Consider the following 26,363-nt stretch of genomic DNA (forward strand, 5'->3'; position numbering starts at 1 on the left):
TCCACCATGACCCGTCCGTCTTGGGTGGCCCCATAAGGCATGGCTTAGTTTCATTAAGTTAGACAAGACTGTGGTCCGTGTGATCAGATCGGCTAGTTTTCTGTGATTATGGTTTTAGTGTGTCTGTCCCCTGATGCCCTCTCACAATACCTACCGTCTTACTTGAGTTTCTCTTACCTTGGATGTGGGGTATCTCTTTACGGCTGCTCCAGCAAAGTGCAGCCGCTGCTCCTTACCTTGGATGAGGGGTATCTCCTCATGGCCACCCCTCCTGACTTTGAACCTGGAGTAGCTCCCCTTGGCCCTCCTGCTCCCGTATAGCCGCCGCTCCTTGGAGGTGGGGTAACTCCTCTCGGCCACCGCCCCTGGCCTCAGCAGTCCTGCTGCTGGGCATACACACTGAGGAAACCAGAGTTGAAAGTGACACGTGTACCCCAATGTTCATCGCAGCACTGTTTATAATAGCCAGGACATGGAAGCAACCTAGATGTCCATCAGCAGATGAATGGATAAGAAAGCTGTGGTACATATAGACGATGGAATATTACTCAGCTGTTAAAAAGAATACATTTGAATCAGTTCTATTGAGGTGGATGAAACTGGAGCCTATTATACAGAGTGAAGTAAGCCAGAAAAAAAACACACCAATACAGTATTCTAACGCATATATATGGAATTTAGAAAGATGGTAATGATAACCCTGTATACAAGACAGCAAGAGAGACACAGATGTATAGAACACTCTTTTGAACTCTGTGGGAGAGGGCGAGGGTGGGATGATATGGGAGAATGGCATTGAAACATGTAAATTATCATATGTGAAATGAATCACCAGTCCAGGTTCGATGCATGATACAGGATGCTCGGGCCTGGAGCACTGGGATGACCCAGAGGGATGGGATGGGGAGGGAGGTGGGAGGGGGGTTCAGGATGGGGAACACATGTACACCCATGGCAGATTCAAGTCAGTATGGCAAAACCAATACAATGTTGTAAAGTAAAATAAATAAATAAATAAATTGTAAAAATAAAATAAATAAAGATTCTTTTCAAATGATTCTTTGCCAGTGAAGGCTTCCGTGACTATTCCTCATCTCCTCCACCTCTCAACCCTGAACACATATGTCCAAACCCATTCCAGCATATTTCATTACTCCATCTTTGTTCCCATAGCACTTTACTCATAGTTTGTTACAGTATTGATTATAATGATTTGTATTTGGTTGTTTATATGGCATGCCTCTCATGGTATGGTGAGTTCTTCCAGAATAATAAATGACTTTTGTTCATCTCTGTATGCCTAGTCACTAGCACAGAACGTGGCATATACTAAGACTCAATAATTGGTTTGGTTTGGGGAGAAATGAGAGAATAAGCAAATATATGAAAATCAAATTCTAGATAAAATATTATGAGAAAACATAGGAAGAAGTGATTAATTCCAGTGAAGTGGCTTCACAGACAAGGTGGCATTTGAGAAGATCCTTGAGAAATGAATAGGATTTGACAGGTAGTGATGGGTGTTGGGGGAAGGGAGGGAGATGAGAAGGGCATTTAAAGCAGAACTCCTTGAGGATTTAAGAAGTGAGCTCATTGTAGCAAAATAATGCTGTTAATTATGCATCGTCCTTATCTGTTCACTGTAAACAAGCCTAACAGGAACTCTACTTGCTAACGTTTTAACAAGCACTGTGAATTAATACATATTTTGAAAAGAGTGATATAGTATTGTTCTCTAAAAAAAACTGATAATTTAGTTCATTCTCCCTCCACCCCCACCAAAGTAGTCCAGGGCTTGGCTAGGTACATTGTAAACTCTTCTTCTTTAATCTCAAAATTCTATATTGAGAATAATTCCTAATTCTCTTATATATTTCCCAAACTGCTGCAAAAGAAAATATTTTTCACATTAGGGTTCCGTCCTTTTAAACCTAGCTGTTTCCTCTAAGTTGTTCCACAGCCAGCAGAGAAAATCAAAGTGTAGACTCAGTAATGTCTAAAGGTCCCTTCCAGCTATGACATTCTCTAAAAACTTGTCTCCTCTAGTTGGCAATTGGGAGTCAAGATGAACCTAATAATCATTATATAAACTCTTGGCCCAAAGGATATTTGATGCCCATGTTTGTTTTCTTGATCTTATTTACAAGGAGGCTATTTCCAGCCTTGTATGCCTTCAAGGAGAACACTGAAAACTGGGTGTGAGGACTAGAGCTCCTACAGATGGAGAAACCTCCAGTTCTGAAATGTAACTTCTGACTGCAGTAACAAATGCTTAGGGCCATCAATCACTCTTGGGGGCAGGGAATGGTTTATGGAGGGGAAGCATAGGCAGTCTGTCTAGAAGAATAATAAAATCTAGTATTTCAGAAATGATGTTTTTGGCCACATGCATTTACTTGTAATGACCAATCATTGTCCAAAATAGCACTTGTGTAAATAACCCAGTCATGGTTCATCCCTCATATTGCCAGGTTGGAAGGATGTGATGGACAAATGTTAGCAAGCTACTATTAGGAAAGAGTTGCCTTCTGGGGTATAATTGGCAGGAGTGCATACTGGGAGGTAGGAGGAAAGCAATGGAAAGGTTTCTTTTTTAATGCATATCAGTAGTCAGAGGGAAATTTACCAAAATAAAAGATGTTTTGTGCTCAAGTGACTTACAACTATATCTCTCCCAACTGTGCAATATATACATGCATATGCATGTATCATCCACTTCAACATCTTTGCTTACTTGTCATCCCTGCTCTGGAATGTCTTACCCCCTCTTCTTTACCTATTTAATAACTACCCGTAACTCAAGACATATTTTATAGAAATCTGGCCCATTGTTTCAAATCCTGTCTTCTTCTAAAAGCCTCATTCCTTAAACCTCAGTAACATTCCTAGTCTATACCATTTGAGTCTTTCATTATTTCCTAATTGTTTACTTGGAGATACCAAAGCATGGTGCCTAAAAGTATACATCCTGTGTGACCTTGAACTACAGATGTAACTCTTCAAAGCCTCTCATCTATTAAATGGAGTTATAAAGAGCCCTTATCTCATTGGGTTGTTTTGAAAGTTAAATGAAAACACTGCATGCCAAGAGCTTTACCTAACATGGCAAGTGTTTGATGGTGGCAGTGGTGATAATAGTAATAATAGTGATAATAGTAGTAATCAACACCATCATCATCAGTCTCTTCAGTTAGATTGTATAACCTTTAAGGGCAGGGACTGTCTCCTATCTACTTGTACTCTGCTATCCTAACACCCGAAATACTCAATTGGCTAAGTTTATGTTTGTTAATGGTGTGTCCAACTCAATAGTGCTGCTTCAAAGATGTGAAATTCCATTAGGAATATATTTTTTCCTTTCCATGGTACTATAGAAGCCCTTGGGTGGTTTTTCTTGGTTTGCAAGCATGAGTAGTTTGGATGGAAGCTGATGAAGTAATCATTTGTGACTAGACTATGAGAAGAATGGGAAATGTCTTAATCATTCCAAGCTCCCGTGGTGTGTACACTTGAAAAGAAAAACTCAGAAAACTAAAAAATGCTGGTTCAAAAATCAAAGAAGAAATATATATTTCATGTTCATGGATTTTGTTGTTGTTCAGTCGCTAAGTACTAACCTTTGAATGTGAATGTGTCTGCTATTTGAGTTCATTAAAATAATGGAAAGCAATGCTCTGACGCTTTAGAGGGAGAGAAGCTATCCAGTATCTTTCCCTATAGACCATTCATTCCATGCTGGAAGAAGACATGCAGAATTCTACTATTAATATAAGCATTGCAATCCTCTCTCATATCTTCCCTTAATAATAATAATAGTAATAATTAGTATAGTATAATATTATTAAAAATGATACTAAGTGTCTTGTTCAGTTCAGTTCAGTCACTCAGTCGTGTCTGACTCTTTGAGACCCCATGGACTGCAGCACACCAGGCTTCCCTGTCCATCACAAACTCCTGGAGCTTGCTCAAACTCATGTGCATCGAGTTGGTGATGCCATCCAATCATCACATCCTCTGTCATCCCCTTCTCCTCCCACCTTCAATCTTTCCCAGCATCAGGGTCTTTTCCAGTGAGTCGGCTCTGTGCATCAGGTGGCCAAAGTATTGGTTCATCAGTCATTCCAATGAATATTCAGGGTTGAATTCCTTTAGAATTGACTGATTTGATTTCCTTGCAGTCCAAGGGGCTCTCAAGAATCTTCTCCAGCACCACATAGATAGGAAGACTCAATACTGTCAAGATGTCAGTTTTTCCCAACTTGATTCAATGCAATTTCAATCAAAACCCAAGCAAGTTATTTTGTGGATATGAAAAAAAAATGATTCTAAAGTTTACAGAGAGGTAAAAAACCTGATCAGAATAGCTAACACAGTATTGAAGGAGAAGAACAAAGTTGGAAAACTGATGCTACACAACTTTAAGACTTACTATAAAGCTACAGTAATCAAGACAGTGTGGCATTGGTGAAAGAATAGACAAATAGATCAATGAAATAGAATAGAGAACCCAGAAATAGACCCATATGAATAGAATCAACAGATCTTTGATGAATGGAGCAAAGGTAGTCTCCAACAAATGTGCTTAAACAACTGGACATCCACATGCAAAAAAATGAATCTACATACAAATCTTATACCCATCACAAAAATTAACTCAAAATGGATCATAGACCTAAATGTAACATGCAAAACTAGAAAACTACTAGAAAACAACCTAAGAGAAAACCTAGATGACACCTTGGATATGGGTATAACTGTTTATGATCCATGAAAGAAATCTGTGGTCACTTAGACTTCATTGAAATTAAAAACTTTGTGAAAGACAATGTCAAGAGATTGAGAAAACAAGCCATAGACTTGAAGAAAGTATTTACAAAATACATACCTGATAAAGGACTACTATCTAAAATATACGAGGAACTCTTAAAATTCAACAATAGTAAAACAAACAACCTGTTTGAAAAATAGACCAGTGACTCATATAGTAAGTGTAAGTGTTAGTCACTCAGTCATGCCTGACTCTTTGCAACCCCACGGACTGCAACCCACCAGGCTCCTCTGTCCATGAGATTTTCCAGGCAAGGATACTGGAGTGGGTTGCCATTTCCTTCTCCAGGGGATCTTCCCAACCCAGGAATCGAACCCGGGTCTCCTGCACTGCAGGCAGATTCTTTACCAACTGTGCTACAAGGGAAGCCCCACCCCCACCTCATCAAAGAAAATGTATGGATGGTAAATAAGGATATGAAAAAATGCTTTCCATCATATGTCATCAGTGCAATGCAAATTAAAACAACAACGAAATACCACTGCAAACCTATTAGAATGGCCAAAATCCAGAATACTGATAACACTGAATACTGATGATGATGTGGATCAATAGAAACTCTCATTTACTGGAGGTGGGGATGCAAAATGATACAGGTACTTTGGAAGAAGCATTGATGACTTCGTTTTTTAAAAATTAATTAATTAATTTTAATTGGAGGCTAATTACTTTACAATATTTTGGTGATTTTTGCCATACATTGACATGAATCAGCCACAGGTGTATATGTGTCCCCCTGTCCCAAACCCCCCTCCCACCTCCTTCCCCATCCCATCCCTCTGGGTTGTCCCAGTGCACCGGCTTTGAGTGCCCTGTTTCATGCATCAAACTTGGACTGGTCATCTCTTTCACATATGGTAATACACATGTTTCAATGCTATTCTCTCAGATCATCCTACCCTCGCCTTCTCCCACAGAGTCCAAAAGTCTGTTCTTTATATCTGTGCCTCTTTTGCTGTCTCACATGTAAGGTCGTTGTTATCATCTTTCTAAATTGCATATATATGCATTAATATACGGTATTGGTGTTTTTCTTTCTGACTTACTTCATTCTGTATATTAGGCTTCAGTTTCATCCACCTCATTAGAACTGACTCAAATGTGTTCTTTTTAGTAGCTGAGTAATATTCCATTGTGTATATGTACCACAACTTTCTTATCCATTCATCTGCCGATGGACGTCTAGGTTGCTTCCATGTCCTAGCTATTGTAAACAGTGTTGTGATGAACATTGGGGTACACGTGCATTGACGACTTCTTATAAAACCAGATATGTTCTTACCATAGCGCCCAGTGAACCATAGCGCCCAGTGATTGCATTCCTTTGGTGTTTACCCAAAGGAGTTGAAAATTTATGTTCATGCAAAATGTGTACACAAATGTTTATAGCCGTTTTATTCATAATTGCCAAAACTTTGAAGTAACCACAGTGTCCTTCAGTAGGTAAAAAGATAAACTGTGGTATATCCGGACAATGAAATATTAGTCAGCACTAAAGATAAATGAGCTATGGAGCCATGAAAAGACTTGGAGTAAACTTAAATACATAAGACTAAGTGAAAAAAGCCAATGTGAAAAGGCTACATACTGTATGATTCCCAGTACATTACATTCTAGAAAAAGCAAAACTGTTGAGATGGTAAAAGATCAGTGGTTGCTGGGGTTGGGGGAGGGGACAAGGATGAAAAAGCAGAGCACAAAGGAATTTTAGGGCAGTGAAATTACCCTGTGTGATACGGCTATATGTTATAAATTTTTCAAAACCTGCAGAATGTAAAACACCAAACTGAAGCCTAATGTAAACTATGGCTTTTGAGTGATTATGATGCATCAATATACATTCACCAGTTGTAACAAATGAACCACTCTGGTGAAGAATGTTGATAATGGGAGAGGCAGTGCATATGTGGGGGTGGAGGTATATGTGTAATCCCTCACTTTCACTAAAACTGCTCTAAAAAGAATAAAGTTTTCTTTGACTTTAAAACAGGAAGGAAGGAGTGAGGGAAGGAAGGAGGGGAAGAGTAGAGGGAGAGAGAGAGAAAGCGAGAGAGAGAAAGAAACACTAAAATGCTATCTGATAAACTGTGTTCAAATTCTATGACTTCCTGCCAGTTCAAGCTGTATTGTTTTAACCCTTGTAAAGAGCTGAAATTAAGGCTGTATCCAGCACTTATCCATCAGTCCATTTCTGTAAAGAGTTTGCCAGATTCACAATGATAAGTGAACCAGATACTGAAACCTAAATACAACAAATTATTTTGCTTGTCATTTCTTTCTAGCTGATAATAGTAGAACTCTGAATGTGGATTCAACTGCAATGACTCTACCTATGTCTGATCCAACTGCATGGGCCACAGCAATGAATAATCTTGGAATGGCACCATTGGGAATTGCTGGACAACCAATTTTACCTGGTATGCTATTTTTAATCACCTCACAAGTGTTTCTTTTTATTGACCATGTGAACATAAATATAACAGTATGACACAACTTATTTTGAAGTTGACATTTACCAGATTCTGCCTAGAGTGTGCATTTTTGTAATATGAGCTTTATAGCTCATGAATTACAGGGTGGCCTGTAGTTACTAGTATACTCCCTATTGCACTATGGTCAAGCTAGGGGTATATCAGATGCAGGATATGGTCACTGAACATTTAAATAGTTCATTGAAATAAAAGTACAAGAGAATTCAGCAAGGAATTAGTTTGTCTAATTTTATACATTTCTTAAGTGAAGCAAATAAACACGGAGCTAGAATGAGAACTTAGACATCCCAAAAATCTTAGGTTCCTAAAGGAAAAGACAGGAGATGGTGAGAAATATCCCAAAGACTATTGTTAACATTGAATAACTGTTCATATGTTTAAAACAAAGTAACCTGTAAGAGAATGGGCACTGTGTACTAACTCTATCTCCACTAAAGATTAAAATCAGAATAAAAATGCCATATCATCTGAAGGGTTTTGTTTAGACACAAAAAACTTCCTGGAATGTCAGAACAATTAACCATTAAAATGGGTTTGTTAATGTGCCTTGGGCAACTCAAATCTTGTATTGCCTCTGCATATGACCTTAAATGACCATGAAAGTACTGTGAGTATTGATTTGGAGGGTCACAAAGAAATGTTAGCAAGTAGGCAAATTTGCAAATGTAAATTCATGAATGATTATAAATGATATACGAAACATAACTTTGATTTTAAAAAATGGGTTTGTGAAGACATTAGAGAATCACCACATCACGAATCCTGGAGTACTTTTAAAACATCCTAAACATCAGTCTTCCAAATTCACTTAAGGCCAATCTTTGCTACTTGCTACTCAAAGTGTGGTCCACATAACCTGGAAGCTGTTAAGAATTCCAGAATCTTAGGCCACAGCCCAGACCTACTGAATCAAAGCTGAATTTTCCCATGATCCCCACGTGATTCATAAGCTCATTAAAGTTGAGAAACAAATCTAGAGTGATGCACATAGGGTTGTTGTGAGAATTAAATCGTACTTTGACAATGCCTGACACATAGTCAGTGCTCCAAAATGTTGGCTATTAAAATGTTGGCCATTTAAAAATCAAAATTAATATACTTCTCATAAATATTTCCAAAAGGAGTAGTGGGTTTTTTGTTTCATTTTTCTTTCTTATTTCATTATAATAGAATTTAAACTAAAATTTCATATATTATAGCTTTATATACAGTGGTCCTGAATCACAATCTCTTATAGTCTAGAGCAACTAGATTATCTGATTAGGCTTAAATATTACCAATTCCTGGAAGTCTGAGCTGTATGGGTATATATCTTCAAAAATATCTTGAGGCCAGATCTGCTCTGATATCAAGGGAACTAAACATTAGCTTATATCAGATTATTTGTAAATTACCACATCTAAACATAAATCTGTGCTCACAAAGTAATCTTCAGTGCTTAGCCAGCCATCTACAATGTGGAACAGCAAAAAAGGTCTAGCTTTGAGAGTAAAAAGGTCATCCAAACCATTGTTACAGGCCCAACACTTGTGCTTGGGTCAATGTTAAGCCTAGAAAATTGGGATGGTTTTCATAACAGTAGCTTGGATGGCTATTTCTGCAGAAATAGTACCTTGCTTAGTATTTAATAACACAGGTTGCAAGGACAAACAGCTTGTGTTAAATCCTGGCTTTGCCACTTTCTAGCTACATGACCTTGAGCAAGTTATTTGACCTATTTGTATCTCAGTTTTCTTATCTGTAAAATGGAGATGGTTACAGTATGTACCTCATAGGATTGCTGTGAAGGTTAAATAATATACTTAGCGCAATGCTTGGTATATAATAAGCACTCAATGAAGGTTTAACTAGTGTCATTATTATTGCTATTAGTCATTTTACATGTTATTTAAGATAAAGGATATACTAACATACTTCCTTCAAATGGCTACTAAGCTGCCATTTACATTGAAAGTACTTGGCTGCTAGGGAGCTAATGTTGGCTCTACTGAATGTTCCTCACATCCGCCCCAACTAGACATTTGTAACCTCAAAAATGATTTTAATTTCTACTTCAAGCTCCTTTGCCCTCCTCTTGTTTTCTTAAGGACTATGAAAGAATAGCTTCTTAGGGTCCCCTTCAACCTTGTGATTCAGTGATCATTTTGCTATGCTCCAAGGAAAGTTTTGGAAAACTGTCTTAGAAATACTGATATTTAGTTCAGTAGTGCCCCTCTATTAAATGTATATGGGGCAATAGTGCTAAACTGAGATATACTTTGTAAAGCTATGTGTAAAATCACTTCAATTATATGTGATTTTTTTCTCCTTTCTGTATTATTTTAGGAAAGCAGTTTAATAATTGAGATTAGAATGTGCGCCCTGGATATAGACTGCCTAGGTTCAGATAAATCCCTGCTCTGCCATTAAGTAACTGTGTAACCTTCGACAATTTACCTAACCTCTCTCTGAGTCAGTTTCTCCATTTGTCAAACAGAGATAATAATAGCACCTATGAATCAGCATTGTCATGAGGATTACTGAGTTAATACATGTAATGTAAAGCCTTAGAATGATGCCTGACTCACAGTAATTCCTCAATGAAGTCAGCTATGATGATTATTATTATTTCAAGTTCACATCTGATAGATGACTCACAGAAAAAGTTGAATTATGACTTATTTCTGTTCTTAACAACAAGGAAGTATAATGAATGCAGGGGCACATTTGTCCCTGAAGAAGCACTGGACAGTGGCAGGTAAAGAGAACAGTTTGTCTTTGACAGTGCTGGTGACTGCTCCCTGTGCATCTGGTAGGGGGTGTCCAGAGAAGTAGAAGGTGGGCACTACACTCCAATGCTGCCTACCCATCTTCTTGCTAGAGTCTGGGAAATAGGGGGGCTACCATATTTTTATATAATATTTTAACTGAATGGGATAAAACATCCCCCTACTCCTCTTCCTACTGCCCCAAATTCCTTACAATGGAAAAGGCAGCAAATGAGCCATACAGAACTGTCTCATCTGGCCTATCTCTGACAATAGAAAAGGCTTTGTCAATGATGAAAAACAAATGATACATAAGCTTTCTTGACGTCCCCCAGAGAGTTCAAATCTACACTGTCATGGATGCTGAGTCTCTTGGACACAAACCTGTCATCAGGGCAATGTCTGGCTTATTATATTCATTGAATGGGGAACAGAGACAGGCCATCTCTGGGGTTTGGTATGGAGCTCCCTTTCATCTAACATGGTGTTTTTTGGACAATTGCTGTTCGATAAAGTTAATCCACAATGATGGCAGATTAGAAGGTCCCCTCTGGCCAGCGCCTGTCTTTCCTGCAAGAGTATTTGCTTTGCCAAGCTGGTCAAATAAGATTAATGTTAGTTTTCACATGAAGGGAGGCACCAAAAAGAGTCGAGCTGCCTTTTTAAGGAGCATTGTTCTGCCTGTCATCCCAGATGAATCCAAGAATGGACCAATTAAAGGGTACTCGCTGAATACCGTGTGTTGCTTCCTTTACTTTCCCCTATATTAAAATATCCTTAGCAACCAAATGGAGCCTGTGAAGTCCCAAAGAAGGAGAAGTGTCCCTCACTATGGTGTCTCCACTGTACTGACTATGCCTCCTCCATAATGAGAGATATTGGAAAATATGGACTCATGGACCTTATTCCCAGACCAAGACCCAGCCCATCTATGAAAATTGTCATTCTTAAGGAAGCAGTTCTCACTGGACAGAGCAGGCAAACTCTGATGAGAACAGAAAGAAAGAATGAAGATGTGTGACACATGATAGACCACTGTGCTCCAAGCTTCTCAAGGAGGCCCAGACTTGGGTTTCTATTATTTTAATATTTTCCACAAAGAGAATGTGCCTTCAATGGCAGGTAAGGTTGAGATTCCGGGAAAGGAGACTACTATTCATCATCATGGTGGACACTTCACCAAGAGCCAGTAATATATAAACCAATGTACCAAACAGAACCAATGTCTCTCAGAAACAAGCTTGAATCCTACCAAGTGATGGTACTCTCAAGATTCCCCAAGGAAACTATTATGAAGAATCCAGTAGAGTGTGATGGTTTGTTTATTCATTCATATAAGAAATATTTATTGAGGCCTGCTGTATGTGAGAAGCCCTCAGTTCAGTTCAGTTCAGTCACTCAGTCATGTCCGACTCTTTGTGACCCCATGGACTGCAGCATGCCAGGCCTCCTTGTCCATCACCAACTCCCGGAGTTTACTCAAATTCACGTCCATTGAGTTGGTGATGCTATCCAACCACCTCATTCTCTGTCGTCCCCTTCTCCTCCTGCCTTCAATCTTTCCCAGCATCAGAGTCTTTTCAAATGAGTCAGTTCTTCGTGTCAGATGGCCAAAGTATCAGAGTTTCAGTTTCAGCATCAGTCCTTCCAATGAATATTCAGGACTGATTTCCTTTAGGATGGACTGGTTGGATCTCCTTGCTGTCCAAGGGACTCTCAAGAATCTTCCCCAACACCACAGTTCAAAAGCATCAATTGTTCGATCATTGCCTTTGAGCTCAGAATCCAGTGGCAGAGGCAGCAAAGTCTGTATCACTGCACTACAATGAAGCAAGTGTCATAATAGATACACATGGAAAAGTTTTGTTTCATTCAGGGTGGAATGGAGGAGGTGTTAGGTGGGTAGTGGTGATCAGGGAAGTTTCATAGAAGGGACAACATTTGAGCTCAGTATTCAGGGATATATAGTTAAATGTCAGGTGAAAAAGATAAGGAACTAAGAACAGTCCAGGCAGAGGAAGTGGGACACCAATGACTGGAAGGTATCCAAGATTATACAGTATGGGAACAATTGTTAAATCCTGAATTGATTTCCATCACCCCATTTCATGAAACATTTGAGGCAGCTTATGAAAAAGATTACAGTTAAAGAGAAAAATTACAAGTAAAATAAACCATCATCTGGGAAAATATAAATGAGGATAGAAGGTGAAGACCATGTAGGGAGGTTAATTAGAATTCAGATGTATAGGTCATAGAATCCCACCCAGTTTCTAAAGGGGAGCTACACTTGTGACCAGGTGGCCAAAACAAAAGGGAAACCTGATCAGTTATATAATTTGCATTTTCCCTCTAGAGAAAATATACCAACCCTCAGGAGAAGTCAAACTTTTCATGGCCCTTAACACATGTGTATCTGTGTTTGACACTATAGTTCTGAAAGGATTTTTTCATAGATATCTTCATATATAGTGGTGCACACTAAGATAGTTGAGCCATCTCCAAAGCCCAAACACTGAGATGTAACCCAGGACCAGTTGATTCTGCATTCCCTAGTCTGATGCAAAGTGTAGAAGCTAAGAATATAGTGTGTTTTTCATGAAGCTGTATTTGCTCAATTGAAAGGACTGTTTTTTATTCAGAGATTATAGATTTCCTATATTTTTGGTTTTTAAATGTTCTGTCTTTTATGAATTGCAAAATGGTACATGGTTAGTTTTTGTTATTTTTTTCCATGTCTTTTCTTGGCAAATTAAGAGGTTGGCAACCTTAAATATATAGATGTATATGCTTTTATTTTATTCATCTCTAAAATCCAGAAATCTAGGAACCAAAGATGTAGTGTGAACTGTCCTCCCTAATGCCTTCCCAAAGGTGTTCACAGCATCCCTGAATCTGCCAAATGTTCTGACAAGAACACAAAGAACAAAATAGGAAGGAATAGGGGGAAGGTGGGCTATAAAGATAGATAATAGCAAAAACGTATACTGAAGAAATAAAGCTTCATTGGTTGAAATTTGGGATCAAAGTTGATATTTATTAAGGAGAGTCTTTATGAGTTTAAATTATACCACATAACCCACCCAAGCCCAGCTTACTGCCTCGTTTGTCATTGTACATGAACCAGGCCCTGCCTCAGCTTTCCAACTAGCCTGAAGCAGGGGTTTTGATGATCTTCTGGAGAAGCAGGACAGATTTTTGGTAGAATTTGAGAGTCCCTGTGCAAAATCTTAGAAATTTCCAAGAGGCCTTGTTGTAAGTTCAAGATCTTCTCACAACTTAGCCAAGCTGTCCTTAGAAGTCTGTGTTCCCTCTTCAGGTTGTCTGCCTGTAAAATTTTTTCAAGGATCTGTGTAGAGAGGAGGCAGTCAGGACTGTAGTGAGTTAAAATTTCTCAGTACCCAGGTATAATTCTTCATTTTCCAATGAATTTTGTAGGAACTCTAAAGAGAGAGCAATAATGTACCATAAACATATACTTGAATTGGAATCATAATTTTCTATAAAATAGCTTAATTATGCATATATAATTAGATCCTATTTGGAACACTTATTTTAGACTAATCCATAGTTGCATTTCAGTGGTTTTACTGTGCATACAGACTACCTCCTTGTGATCAAGGGTCTCTGGAATAACTAAAAGATTAGAAATGCCTTTAATGGATCTAGGGGGACTTGGATGGGGAGAAGTCAACCTTTCTAAGGGCAGAGAGGGGCCTCCAGTCAGCCAGAACCAGGGTCCAGTTCTGAAAAAGCAAGCAGGGTAGTAAATACCTCAGCTCCTATATCTGCCTATCTCCAGTTCATACATTGCCACAATTCCAACTTCACCTGTAAGTCAAAGTTGAGATTTTGGATTTATTTATTTTTATTATTGGTTCCTTCAGTATTCTTCTCTTAAAATAACCCCAACTTCCTTAACCACAAAGTTGTGTTTTCTGGCCTTAATTAGCTTTGTTGCTGTAAGATAACCCCCTCCAGTCCATCTTGAGTCTCTCTGGTTATAGAGCATACAGGATGGTGCTTGGAGAAAGAATGGGCCAGACCCTGGGCTGAACCCTTCACTTGACCCCTCTAAGGATGCCACCTTGGGACAGTCACCTCTCTCTGGCCCCCAGTTTAACCCTTTAAATTGTGGGGATTAAATGAGATAATTCTGTAATAGAAACTATCCAGCATTGTGTTTGAAATACAACTCTCAAAAATGCTACTTTCTTTCCCCAAATCATTACTGTCGTGAAAGTCAGTTGAGACTTTGGATTTAGAACAAAGGCCTCTAAATCATCTAACATGGTGACAATACATATTTTGAATATCTCAACAGGAAATTTTGGCTGTGGAGATAAGTAACTCTAAGAAAGCCTTTTGGACAGGAACATTTGAATGACTCTACAGGTTGGATAGGTAGAAAACAGAGTTTATTCTGACAAGAAGTATCTTTTTCTTCCTGTGGACCCATGGATTTTGTGAAAAGCAGAGTAGACTAATGTTTGTCCAACTCTTTGTGACCCCATGGATGGTAACCTGCCAGGCTCCTCTATCCATGGAATTTTCCAGATGAGAATACTGTGGGTTGCCATTTCTTCCTCCAGGGGATCTTCATGACCCAGGGATCAAACTCACATCTCCAGCATGTCCTGCATTGGCCGGTGGAGTCCTCAGGCCGGTGGCCTGCTGAGCCACCTGGGAAGCATGGCACCTTGGCAGGGACAGATAAAACGCTAGGCTCAGGTGGATCCTTCCTTTCCATTTCCCCTAGGGCCCTCTCCACATGGTCTCTCCAACATGGTAGTCAGACTTCTTACTTTGTGACTGAAGCTCCCAAAGCTAGTATTCCCAGAGACAAGTAAACATTTTTTCTCTCTTAAGGCCTGGCCCTGAAAGCGTGCACCACATCCCTTCTGCCATATTCTGTTGGTCAGAGCAGTTCTAGAACCCATCCAGATCCTCAACGGGATGGGGCATAGACCTCACCTCTTGACAGAAGGGGAATCAAAGAATTTTGTATCCACCTTCAATCCACCATGCTTGGAAAAAAAATTATACAGAAACATTTTGTTATTCATCTACCATGTTTTTCAGCATACCTGTTTCACCTTATACCTGTAATTAAATTAATTCATGAAAACAGTTGCCATACGACACTGAGAGGTGGTGCAGTGGTTAAGAACATTAGAGTTAAACCAATCTGGATTTGAATCCTAGGTCTTGTCTCGGTTACTGGCTGTGTAACATTGGGCAAGTGACTAAACCCTCTGAGCCCCAGTTTCTTTATCTATAAAAGGAAAGGTAATAATAGTACCTAGCCCACAGGTCGTTTGGAATGAGATTATATTAGCACAGTCCCTAGCACAATGGAAGCACCCAATAAGCAGTTACAGTGATGATAATAATAACTGATGATAAAGCATTGTAACTGTTTGCATGGCTTTTCCCAAGCTAAGCTATGAGGTCGATGATTTTATCTTACTCATTCCTTCAACCTCAACACATGCAGAGGGGCTGGCATCAAAATATTTAAGGACATACAAATGGATAGACATGTGAATGACTGGATGGCAGCATAGAAATGACATTTGCCTCCATTGCAGCTCCCTGGTTCAGATAGGTACAGAGAATGGAGGACAGTAATATTGCTAGACAACTACTCTAGGTTGAGTTAAGCGCAAGTTGCCAGGCAGCAGGAAAACTTAAGACTACACTGAAACATTACTTAAAAATCACGTAATGGAGATGTAATAGAGCTGCAACTCAGAGGAGCAAGCTGGCCCAACTACAAAACAGCATTTGCAGCAAGCTGGAGTTTGGAAAATACATGAATCAGAAGGGGGAATACAAACCAACATCTTATGACACTTCCACCAACGGCTATGTCAAGAATCAAGAAGGCAGTAGGAAAAAGGTTTTAAAAGAAAATATGGTAAAAGCAAAACAGAACAGGGTATTTATTGTGAAAGTACTTTGGGGGGATACCTTGACCTATTCCACAACCCTTTTATAAAATAATTTCAAATCTTCAGAAGTTTGAATTCCTAACGTAAAGTGCTAATACTATCTACATATTGGCTGTATTCCTCAAGTCAGAATAGGACCTGGAAAAGGAAGAGAACTTTTCTGGTATTCTGTTCCCAATGTATTTTAAATTATTGGACTTTGATTTTTTTTTTTCAGGTTCCGCAATACTTGTGTAAGACCCATGATTTCAAACAGTTATTTTTCTATGTTGGTATTAGAAATTCAAGTCTACTTTGGTCTTCATGGTTGAAGATAAACAAAAGAAATAATCAATGTGATAGGAGCCCTTGAAATGTCGTGTGCAATGTATAACCTGCCCTCCAGCAAGCCCTGCTAGGCAGTGTAGCCTATGAAACTCTTGGCATATTGAATGCAAAGAAGAAAGGGAGTTTATCTACTCTGGTTTTAGCCATATGTCATGAATATACTTGCTTTTAAATGAATTTCATAAAATATTAATGTAATCATACTGAACAGCACAGTGGTGAGTACATCAGTCAAGAGTTATATTTATCCTGTGTATTTGTTTTTTGTTTGTCTCCATTTATTAGTAGACAGTACATGGAGACAGGCATTTCTTTCTCAGTTGAAGTGGCAGAACTTGTTTAATGAACTGATGTTTCTGTAATCTGTGGTAAGGTGGAGTTGTGAGTGACAGAACTATATGAATAACAATGAGGAGGCAGGCAGAACAATAAAAGGAAGACAAACATTTCAGTAGGAGGGAGAAATAGATGGGATTGTTTAGTTGGCACACAATCTATTCTGATCTTCTCCTACTGAAAATTAACAGTTTGTAAGTGGGGGAAATAATGTTAACAATTTTTCCAAAATCTTATACACAAGAGATCAAATGTTCCAAAGACATAATAGCATTCTTAACCACAGTGCTTTTATTCCACAGCATAGGAACACAGAGTGTCAGGAGCCCTAAGTTCTCCAAGATGGGAAAAAAGTCCTGGACTCCCTGCCCCCTTGTCTAGAGCCTGATAGATAGGAGGCTATCACAAATGTTCGTGGGATATGGAAGTGAGTGCCTGAACAAATGAATTTGTTAGTGTGTGGACACATGTCTGGAATGGAAGAAAGGAAATTTACCTATCAGGACCACCATCTATCAGGCCAGAGCTTTTTATATCTCTTCTGTCCTTTCATTCCTTGAGCTAAATGTCATTATTTATCCCTACTTTTACCAAAAAGGAGGTGGAGGCACACAGATATTAAGAAATATCCCCCATGGTCATACAGCTAGCATATGGGGGAGAGTAGAGATGAAAATCACAGGGAGGAAAGAAAGGAGTATGCCTGTGTGTGAGTGCATGTGTGTGAGCACACACATACAGGTACAAGTGGATACTTGTGTGTTGGGTGAGATAACATATGAGGGTTAAAAGTAAATTTGTTTTCAGAAAAATAAAGTTTCCTCTTAGAAGAAAATGTTTTCTTCCCAAACATGTTCAGGGTCTTGGCATCTCTGCATGACAGGCACATGGGAGGATGGGGAATGTCTTAGCTCTTTTGGGCTGGCTTGCGATGGGTATTGCTGTGTGCCACCCACCTGCTATCTGCCCAGTCACAAGACTCCCTCCTTCTGGGCTTAACTGTACCCGGAGTTTAGCTTCTGTGTGAACCACAGATTCTTCCCACTGTTTAGATGCACCTCCTTCAACATCTTAGAGAGCCAACCAGAGAGGCTCAGAGCCACCTTCGGGAGACAATAAGGCACTGTCCCTTGGGCCTGAGTGGTGAGCAGGGTAAAGTTTTGGGGACTAGGACCTACCACTGCTACCGTGACTACCCCTAAATTATCAGAACTCCTTATGCAACACTTTCTTCGTTTGCAGAACACTGTGCCTTCCTTAACAGAGGGCAGGAATGAGAGGTGAGGAAATGAAGTACAATGCACTCCCTTCTCTCGAAAACGTGCGTCTTGTTATAGAGACAAATTTCAAACAATGAAATCAGTACTGCCTTTAGACCCAGGCATGTGGGGCCCCTGCCATGCGCCCTCACATCAGAGGACCTCATGCTTTGGAATGACTGTCTCAGTATTTTCTAAGTCCCTTTCCAGAGCCAAGGACTGGCCAGGTAGGTGGTACCATCAGGATAGGTGCCCCAGTCCAGAGCAGGTCTTAGGTGGGTCTTGATGGTAATAAGCATCTTTCTCAAAATTTTCTAGGTTCTTCTCCAGTATCTGGGATTGACCAAGGCTTGCAGTATCATCTAAGCAAGGGGCCCCAATCTCAAATTGAACCTGTGTGGACCCCAGTCCCCATTTTTCCCCTTTGCACACTGCAATCCTTTATGCCACATGTGGATTCAACTAGATGCCCCAAGAAGCTTCTGAACTCATGCCTGTAGAGTCCTCCCAGGGTCTTGGTTCCAGGAGAGTATCCTGGCAAGTAAATCACTCCAGCTGGCTGGTATGGTATTTCTTTCATGGTATCACATGGGCTACCAGAATAGCACTGGTGCTGATTTGGGGTGAGTCAAATTGTGTATCTAGACAAACCCCATAAACATATTTGTTTGGGGGCTCCCACACACCCTAGAGACAAACCTGAAAGAAATATTAATAAAAGATGATGCAAAATAAAATTCAGTGGCAACAGGTATAGAACAGTTTTTGACACAGAAATACAAATGAACTAGAATTATCTGGAAAGTGTTCTTCAGGGAGCGTGGGACTTTGAGCTAGGCCTTGAACCATGGAGAATTTGGAGAGGCTTGAATGATTCCAGGCAGGCAGGGAGAACAACAGGAACAAAGGCACAGAGAATAGTTATTTATTGAGCATTTTTGTGCTAGGCATTATGCTAGGCACATTTCATTCATCATCTTGTTTATTCCTCACAGATTCCTATAAAAGTAGGTGGAATTAACCCCATTTTGCAAATGATGGAATGGAGTCACAAAAGATTCATCCTCCTAATCAAATGGTAGAACTAGAACCCAGGTCTGCCTAAACCCTAAAACTGTATGCTTTTAACACCATGCAGCATAGTGCAAAAAGACAGGAAGTGTTACAGGGACAGTGTGAAGCCTGGTCTGAATGGAGCAGAAAGTGTGTGTTGGGAACTAGTGGAAGGCAAGATCAATGGACAAGGCGCAGTCATATTGTTCAATACAAAAGGCCTTGGATGTCAAAATGAGATGTAGAGACAAATAATCACTGGCCAAACAGAAACAGCCCTAAAGAAAAATGCACAATTATAATATTTAAGGTCTGGTAATGCTAGTAATGTGTTTTCTTAAATATTTTGCCTGTCTTAGAAAGACCTTTGGTTTGAAACTTATAAGGTAACAGTCTACCCCTACTTGATCTTGCCTGGTATAATTGATTATTCTCTATTTCCTCTCCTTTTTTTAGATTTTGATCCTGCTCTTGGAATGATGACTGGAATTCCACCAATAACTCCAATGATGCCTGGCCTAGGAATAGTACCTCCTCCAATTCCACCAGATATGCCAGTAGTAAAAGAGATCATACACTGTAAAAGCTGCACACTCTTCCCTCCAAATCCAAGTAATACTCTGCTTTTTCTCCACACAAGTCAAAATGTTTTGGTGTGTCAATCCTTTAGTTATTCATTTTTGTATTAAGAGTCCTGACAAGGCAATTAGTGCCTATAAAGTGGTAGCTTCTAGGAGGGAACCTAGCTTTGTAATTGAATTCAAAATTTAACACTCTTAACACAGATTAAAGTGAACTGGCATTCTAGTTCCTTTTTAAGACTTAAATGTTGTTGAAAGGGGGCTCAGGTTATTTGAGTGGGGAAAACACTAACAGAGAAGCCTCCCTTAGTTCTCTGCTGAGAGTATGGCAAAAGTACCATTTTGGTTAACAGCCCCAAGACTTTGTAAAGGTGAATGGAAAGAGCAGGTGCAATGGGAAGAGTAGGAATCTGGTATGACTGACCTATCTTCTCCAGAGCCCACCAACCGTGTCTGATAAGCCTTGATCATAAACCCCAGTGGTTATTCCTGCCTGTCTCTTACACCCAGTGGCCTCTCAGCAATAAAGTCAGGTGATATAGGGGCTCTCACAGTCTCTTGATGCACCAGTCTGATCTGCTTCTCTCTTGTTTCTTCATTAGAGAGTATCGTTGCCATTGATTCCTTCCCCTCTCTTTCATCTAACATTTCATCCAGGTCCTTATCACATATACAGAACCCTAAAAGTCCCGGGGTTCCCATTGGCCACAGATTCAAAGTCCAAATTCTGGACTTCAAAAGCCTTTCATTGGTCTGCTTTGCCAACTTAAAGAAAGACCCACAACATACGAGTTGTGAGTTTAAATTTTATTCAGGGCCTTGGTGAGGACTACAGCCCAGCAGATAGCAACTCAGTTTGCTCTGAGTAAAACTACTCCAAACAGGCAGGAGACAGCTCAGTTTATCTAGGATTTTTGGCTAGGAAATATATACAGTCGAGCATATATCTTCATAAATGGTTACTGCTAATCACCAAGAACAGATATCTCAAATCAATGACTTTAGTGCTTTGCTATGGATGGGAGGCTTCAAGAATGTAGGGTCATTAAAATTCTTCTTGAAATATACATTGAACTAGCCTTACGGCCTGCTTGTCCAAATCACAGAGTGACTCATCCTGCTTTTCATCCTGAATTCCTCTCACAATACACTGTTGGTCAGCAAATGCAGTGGGTTATGAGTTAACCCTTGTAGAACTGGGTGGTGATCAACACACTTTGTCTTAGTGATCCTAATTTTCCTGTCTCCACAGTATCATGTGACCATCTTCAACGTGTCATTTCTACTTGCCCACAATTCAGTCAAATTCAACTCTTATTTAATCTCACCTGCTTCTCCAGCCCACCTCTAAGCCTACCATCTCCCAAACACTTCCATGAGAAAGGTACTAAAATTAAAACAGTAATAACAATAATGTATCCTGCCTGAGGACCGTCTTTGGATTAAACCCTCTGGCTAATTCTGTTATTTTAAAACATAAATTATGGGAGTAGGTCTGGTCTTTACAAGGATGTATCCTGCCTGAGGACAATCTTTGGATTAAACCTTCTGGCCAACTCTGTTATCTTAAAATGTAAATTATGGGAGTGGGTCTGGTGAGGTCTTTGCAGCCTCCAGACATTCTTTGGATTCATTGGAGAGTATATAACTCCATTGCTAATACTAGCAAAGGGGGTACTCTTTTGCCCCCTTCTGATGCCTATGTCAGAAGCTTTCTCTACCTCCTTTATACTTTAATAAAACTTTATTACACACACACACAAAAAAATAAAACAGTAGTTAATCATTTATCATTCTAATACATTTTCACTAAAATATTGGGGGCTAAATCCAATGGATACTTTTTAGTCCTTACATTACTTTATTTCCCTACTATATTTAGAGCTTCTTGAAACCTTCATCCTTCTTGAAACATTAGGTTATTTGAAGCTGCTAGAATGACCACCAGGGAGATTTGTATAGATCAAGCAGGACACCCTAAGGAATTCTAATGTTTCAAGAGTTAAGAGAGAAAAGTTTCTGTACACTCCTTAGCAGCAAAAGTCCTCAAAAGACTTCATCTTTACCGTTTCCAGTCTTTCTCTTCTTCTCTCCTAAATCTTCTACACTTGGACTTTTGCCCCACCCCTCTATCACAATGTCCCTTGATTGATAACACTAATGTATTTAGCACTCATAAAATTAGACAAGCATTCTCATTCATGCCTGGAAACCAGTCATTTATAAGGACCATGACAGTGACATTTATATAATATACTTTTAAAATATTTGATAAATTAATAGATATCAATGACACTACATTATAATATGTATTTATTTTATGTCACTAGTTGCTATAAACTTTTTTCATACCTTTAAAACAAGGGACATTAAGGATTTCACAATACTAAATCCAATGGTCAAGTCTCAAGTCTTTTCCTTATTGACCTAATAGCTCTGAATGACAGTTGACTACTCCTTACTCATTGATATACTTTCTTCACTTGACTTCCAGGACCCTACACTATTTATTGGTTTTGCTCCCCACACTGGTTGTTCCTTCTCAATCTGCTTTGCTGAGAACCTTCTGTTCTCACCAACTTATTACTGGAGAGTCATGTGACTCAGTCCTTGGACCCCTTCTCTGTCTGCACTCATACTGAGAAAAGTATGCCAATGATTGTTGTTTGTTGTTGTTTTAGTCACTCACTAAGTTGTGTCCGACTCTTTTGTAACCCCATGAACTATAGCCTGCCAGGCTCCTGTGTCCATGGGACTTTCCAGGCAAGAATACTGGAATGAGTTGCCATTTCCTTCTCCAGGGGATCTCACCAACCCGGGGATCGAACAGACATCTCCTGAATTGGCAGGTGGATTCTTTACCACTGAGCCACCTGGGAAGCCCCATGCCATTGATACTCTAAATTACATTTTTAGCTCAGAGCCTCTCTGAACCCTGAACTCACATCCTACTGCTTATTTAATATTTCTACTTAGATATCAAATAGACATCTCATATTTAATATGTTCAAAACAAAACCCCTAATATTTGTCCCCAAACCTTCACTAATATCCTTCTCCATCTCAGATAATGACAACTGCATCCTTTCAATTAATCAGCCAAAACTTCAGGGTAATCCTTAACCTACTCTCTTTCCCTCACACACCATATTTAATATTAGAAAACTGTCAAGTCTACCTTAAAATATATAACTAGAATTCTATCATTTTCATGATAATTACTGCCATGACCCAGTTTATACCCACCATAATACATTTTCTGAACTATTGCAATATTCTTCTAATTGTGCTTCCTCTTTCACCTTTACCCCCTACAATGTCTTCTCAAGAGAGCAGGCAAGAGTGATCCTTTTTAAAACCTAAGTCAGATCATGTCCCTCCTCTACTCAAAACCCTTTAATGACTCCCTGTTTTACTCAAAATAAAGGCCAAAGTCTGTTTAAAGGCACAGAAGGGCCTCCCTTTCTCACACCGTCTCTTTGACTTTGTCTCTTACAACTCTCCTTTGCAACACCCATTGTTCCAGTTATATGGGCCTTCATGCAGTTCCATGAACATTCTAGGCACTCTTCCATCACAGCACCTTCGTATTGGCTCTTTGCTCTGTCTGGAATACTCTTCCCCTAAATATTTGCCTGGCTAACTCACCTGTCTCCTTCAAGTCTTTGCTCAAATGTCTCTTCCTCAGTAACCCTGACAACCTATTTAAAAGTTCAGTCCTCCCTGCCGCATTCACAGTCCTATTTACCTCTCTATTTTTCACTTAATACTTACTATCTTTTAACAAGCAATTTATAGAATGTAAACTCCACAAAGGGACTTCCCAGGTGGCACTAGTGGTAAAGAACCTGCCTGCCAATGCAGGAGACGTAAGAGACCCAAGTTTGATTCCTGGGTCAGGAAGATCCCCTGGAGTAGGAAACAGCAACCCACTCCAGTATTCTTGCCTGGAGAATCCCATGGACAGAGGAGCCTGGTGGGCTACAGTCCGTGGAGTCTCAAAGAATCAGACACGACTGAACACACATGCATGCATGCAGGCAAACCCCACAAAAGGAGGAATGTTTATCAGTTTGGTTCACTAATATATCCCCAGCACTGAGAAAAGTATCTGACATATAGTACAACAAATATTTATGAGTGGTAGAGGGATGGATGGGTGAATACAGAAGGAGAAGTCAGAGGTCTAGAAGTCAAGAGAACATGAGGTAATTACACCACATGCTGACCACTTCCGAATCTATTTTTTCAGTCCATGGCTCTCTTCTGAGCTTCAGACACATATAGCCAACTGACCACTAGACTTTTCTAGGTGGATCTATACCAAATGTGCAACAACAGTATTGCAATATTAATAGTGAGCAAACTACCAGATTAAAATCGAGAGAACTGTGTTTTACCCCAGCTCTGTCACCTGAGGGAATCTTGGGCTAGTCACATGACCTCCCTGGGTCTGTTTCCTTGTCTGTAAGTGAGGCTATTGGGTTAGATTAGCCTAGATACTAGATAGCCTAGATAAAGTTTCATCCATTTCTAAAAACATGATTCTTGATATTAAAAATGGAGCTACCAGAATAATTGTTCACCTAGGCAAAAGTCCCTCAAAATGTATATTAGGAAAAACAAGAGCAAATGAGTAGAGTTTTTTGCCTTCAGTGGAGCAGGCAGTATGGCTATAATAATTAAGAACCCCAAGGCAACATAGGCCTGGTGTCATATCCCAGATCTCTGTCACTAAACAACCATGAAATCCGGGGCAAGTAGCTTAACCTCTCTGATCTAGACCCAGCAAAATCAGTTCTGGTCTAAAAATCCAATGGATCGAATTAGACTGGCGCTGACTGTGCACTCCTAGGAGTCCGTGCAAGTGTTAGTCGCTCAGTCGTGACTGACTGTTTGTGACCCCATGGACTGTAGCCCACCAGGCTCCTCTGTCCATGGAATTTTCCAGGCAAGAATACTGGAGTAGGTTGCCATGCCCTCCTCCCAGGGGATCTTCTTGACCCAGGGATCGAACCTGTGTCTCCTGCATTGCAGGCGGTTTCTTTAGCATCTGAGCCACCAGGGAAGCCTAGGAGTCAGAGATATGGCAAAAGAAAGCTCTCTGGAACACAGGTACTTTTTTTTCACAGGGTGGCTATCAGAGATTTACTGCATTCCCAATTAACAGTCCTCAGTTGGTATAAGAAGGGAAACAATACCCTCTCTCCAGAGAAGTCAATTCTGTGAAGACTTTTCACTTCAGCTAATAGACCTTCTGTATGGAGAGGTTACATTTTTCATCTACTGTGAAATAACAGTGAGCGTGGAGTAAATGGTGGAATATCATCTGCTATTTGTGTGCAGGCATGTGGGAAAGCACCCAGGAGCCAGAAAAAGAGCAGTCATTTCATTTTACCATCTCAAAACCTGCTGAACTTATTTTGGCTCCTAGGGCTGGGCTCTATAAAGAAAATTAGAGAAAGTGGATAAATTAATAGATTCGCTGACCTTCTGATTACTTCCAATCAGTTGGGATTACATTAAAATATACCCGACCCCTGCTGATTGTCTAGGGGACCTTCAATCTTGGGCTGTCTGATGAAATCAACCCAAAGATTTTGCAGTATGCAAATTCTGGCAAACCAGTTGAGTGGTCTGTGATGCCCCTTTGAAAATCAGTGTGCAAGTGGTTTATTGGTGGAAGTGGTTTATTTGATGTGCTGCTCCCTGCCTCACTTCCCCAAGATCAGCAGTGACTTTGATCTGAATGCTGATTGTCCCAACACAGCTCCCCAGAGCGGCTGCTTAGTTGTAATTAGAATTACCAAAAGCTCCTCCTTTTCCATTACCAGAGATTAGAGTGCTTTTTATTCCCAGTTATCTTGAATCTTTTTACGCGGAAGTTTCTTCTCCATCCAGGAATGGTGATTGGGGTGTAACAGGAGCTTAGCACATTACCTGATTAATAGGTGGACTTTGAATTTGCTCTCTATGGAGTTACCATTGCTGTTCCCAGATCACTGTATTTCTGTGGGATTAGAAAATCAGGCCCAGACAGCAAAGTGCTTTGAGCTGCTAATTAAAGAACAAGTACTATCCATTAAGGAAGTTAGTACAGCCCATTGGCTTGCTAGTGGCAATACACCTAAATCTCAGCAAATGCTACATTTACCCAAGGAAAATAAATAAATCCCCGGCATTCTTGACACTATTCTTGGTGGCTTTTATGCCCCTTTACTTACCAGACAATCACCACAGAATAATCACAGCATCTAAACAGGGTGGTGATTTCATCACAGAAATTTTCAATCCCACAGATGTAGTCAAGGGAAAGAGCCTTTGCATTGTCGGTATTCCATGTTAACTACACCCTTTAGAGTCTCTCAATGGACTTAAAGGTAGACCTAACTAGGTTTAACTCACATTATAAAAAGGTGATTATTTGCTTCACAAGAAGATTATTTACCATTGAAATCGTTTAATAGTAAACTTCAGAAGAATTCAACAACAGGATTCCATTCTATAGCCTTAGATTTGAAAACATGACTCTAGATGTTTTCTAGACTGAGCAGAACCCTTCGGGGCCCTACAGGCTACAAAAGGCCCTCCATATCCCCTATTTCTTGTTTGCAGGAGAAGGTTTTGGTCTCCTAGGCCTTCCCTGAGTCCCAAAGAGCAGGTACAAGCAGCTATAATTAATAATTGGAGAAGTGATAGCATACAGAAAGAAAGGAAAAGCAGTTAAGCAAGATAGCTTGAACAATAATTAAGCAATAAAGCAGAGCGCTAATTCCTCCGCAAGGG

At 39.8% G+C, this 26,363-nt stretch overlaps 1 protein-coding gene across 9 annotated transcripts in view; it reads left to right on the plus strand.

Moving 5' to 3' along the window:
* Window positions 1-26,363, plus strand: part of ENOX2 (ecto-NOX disulfide-thiol exchanger 2) — a 281,078-nt gene that overhangs the window by 199,142 nt on the left and 55,573 nt on the right. For all 9 annotated transcript variants that reach the window (XM_043457528.1, XM_043457530.1, XM_043457524.1 and 6 more), the window contains 2 exons: window positions 7,111-7,245; window positions 19,453-19,608. In XM_043457528.1, the coding sequence (XP_043313463.1) occupies window positions 7,149-7,245; window positions 19,453-19,608 (253 nt within the window). In that variant the 5' untranslated portion in view covers window positions 7,111-7,148. The remainder of the gene's footprint in view (window positions 1-7,110; window positions 7,246-19,452; window positions 19,609-26,363) is intronic.

Source organism: Cervus canadensis, chromosome X (assembly GCF_019320065.1).
Source record: "Cervus canadensis isolate Bull #8, Minnesota chromosome X, ASM1932006v1, whole genome shotgun sequence".
Taxonomy (NCBI): domain Eukaryota; kingdom Metazoa; phylum Chordata; class Mammalia; order Artiodactyla; family Cervidae; genus Cervus; species Cervus canadensis.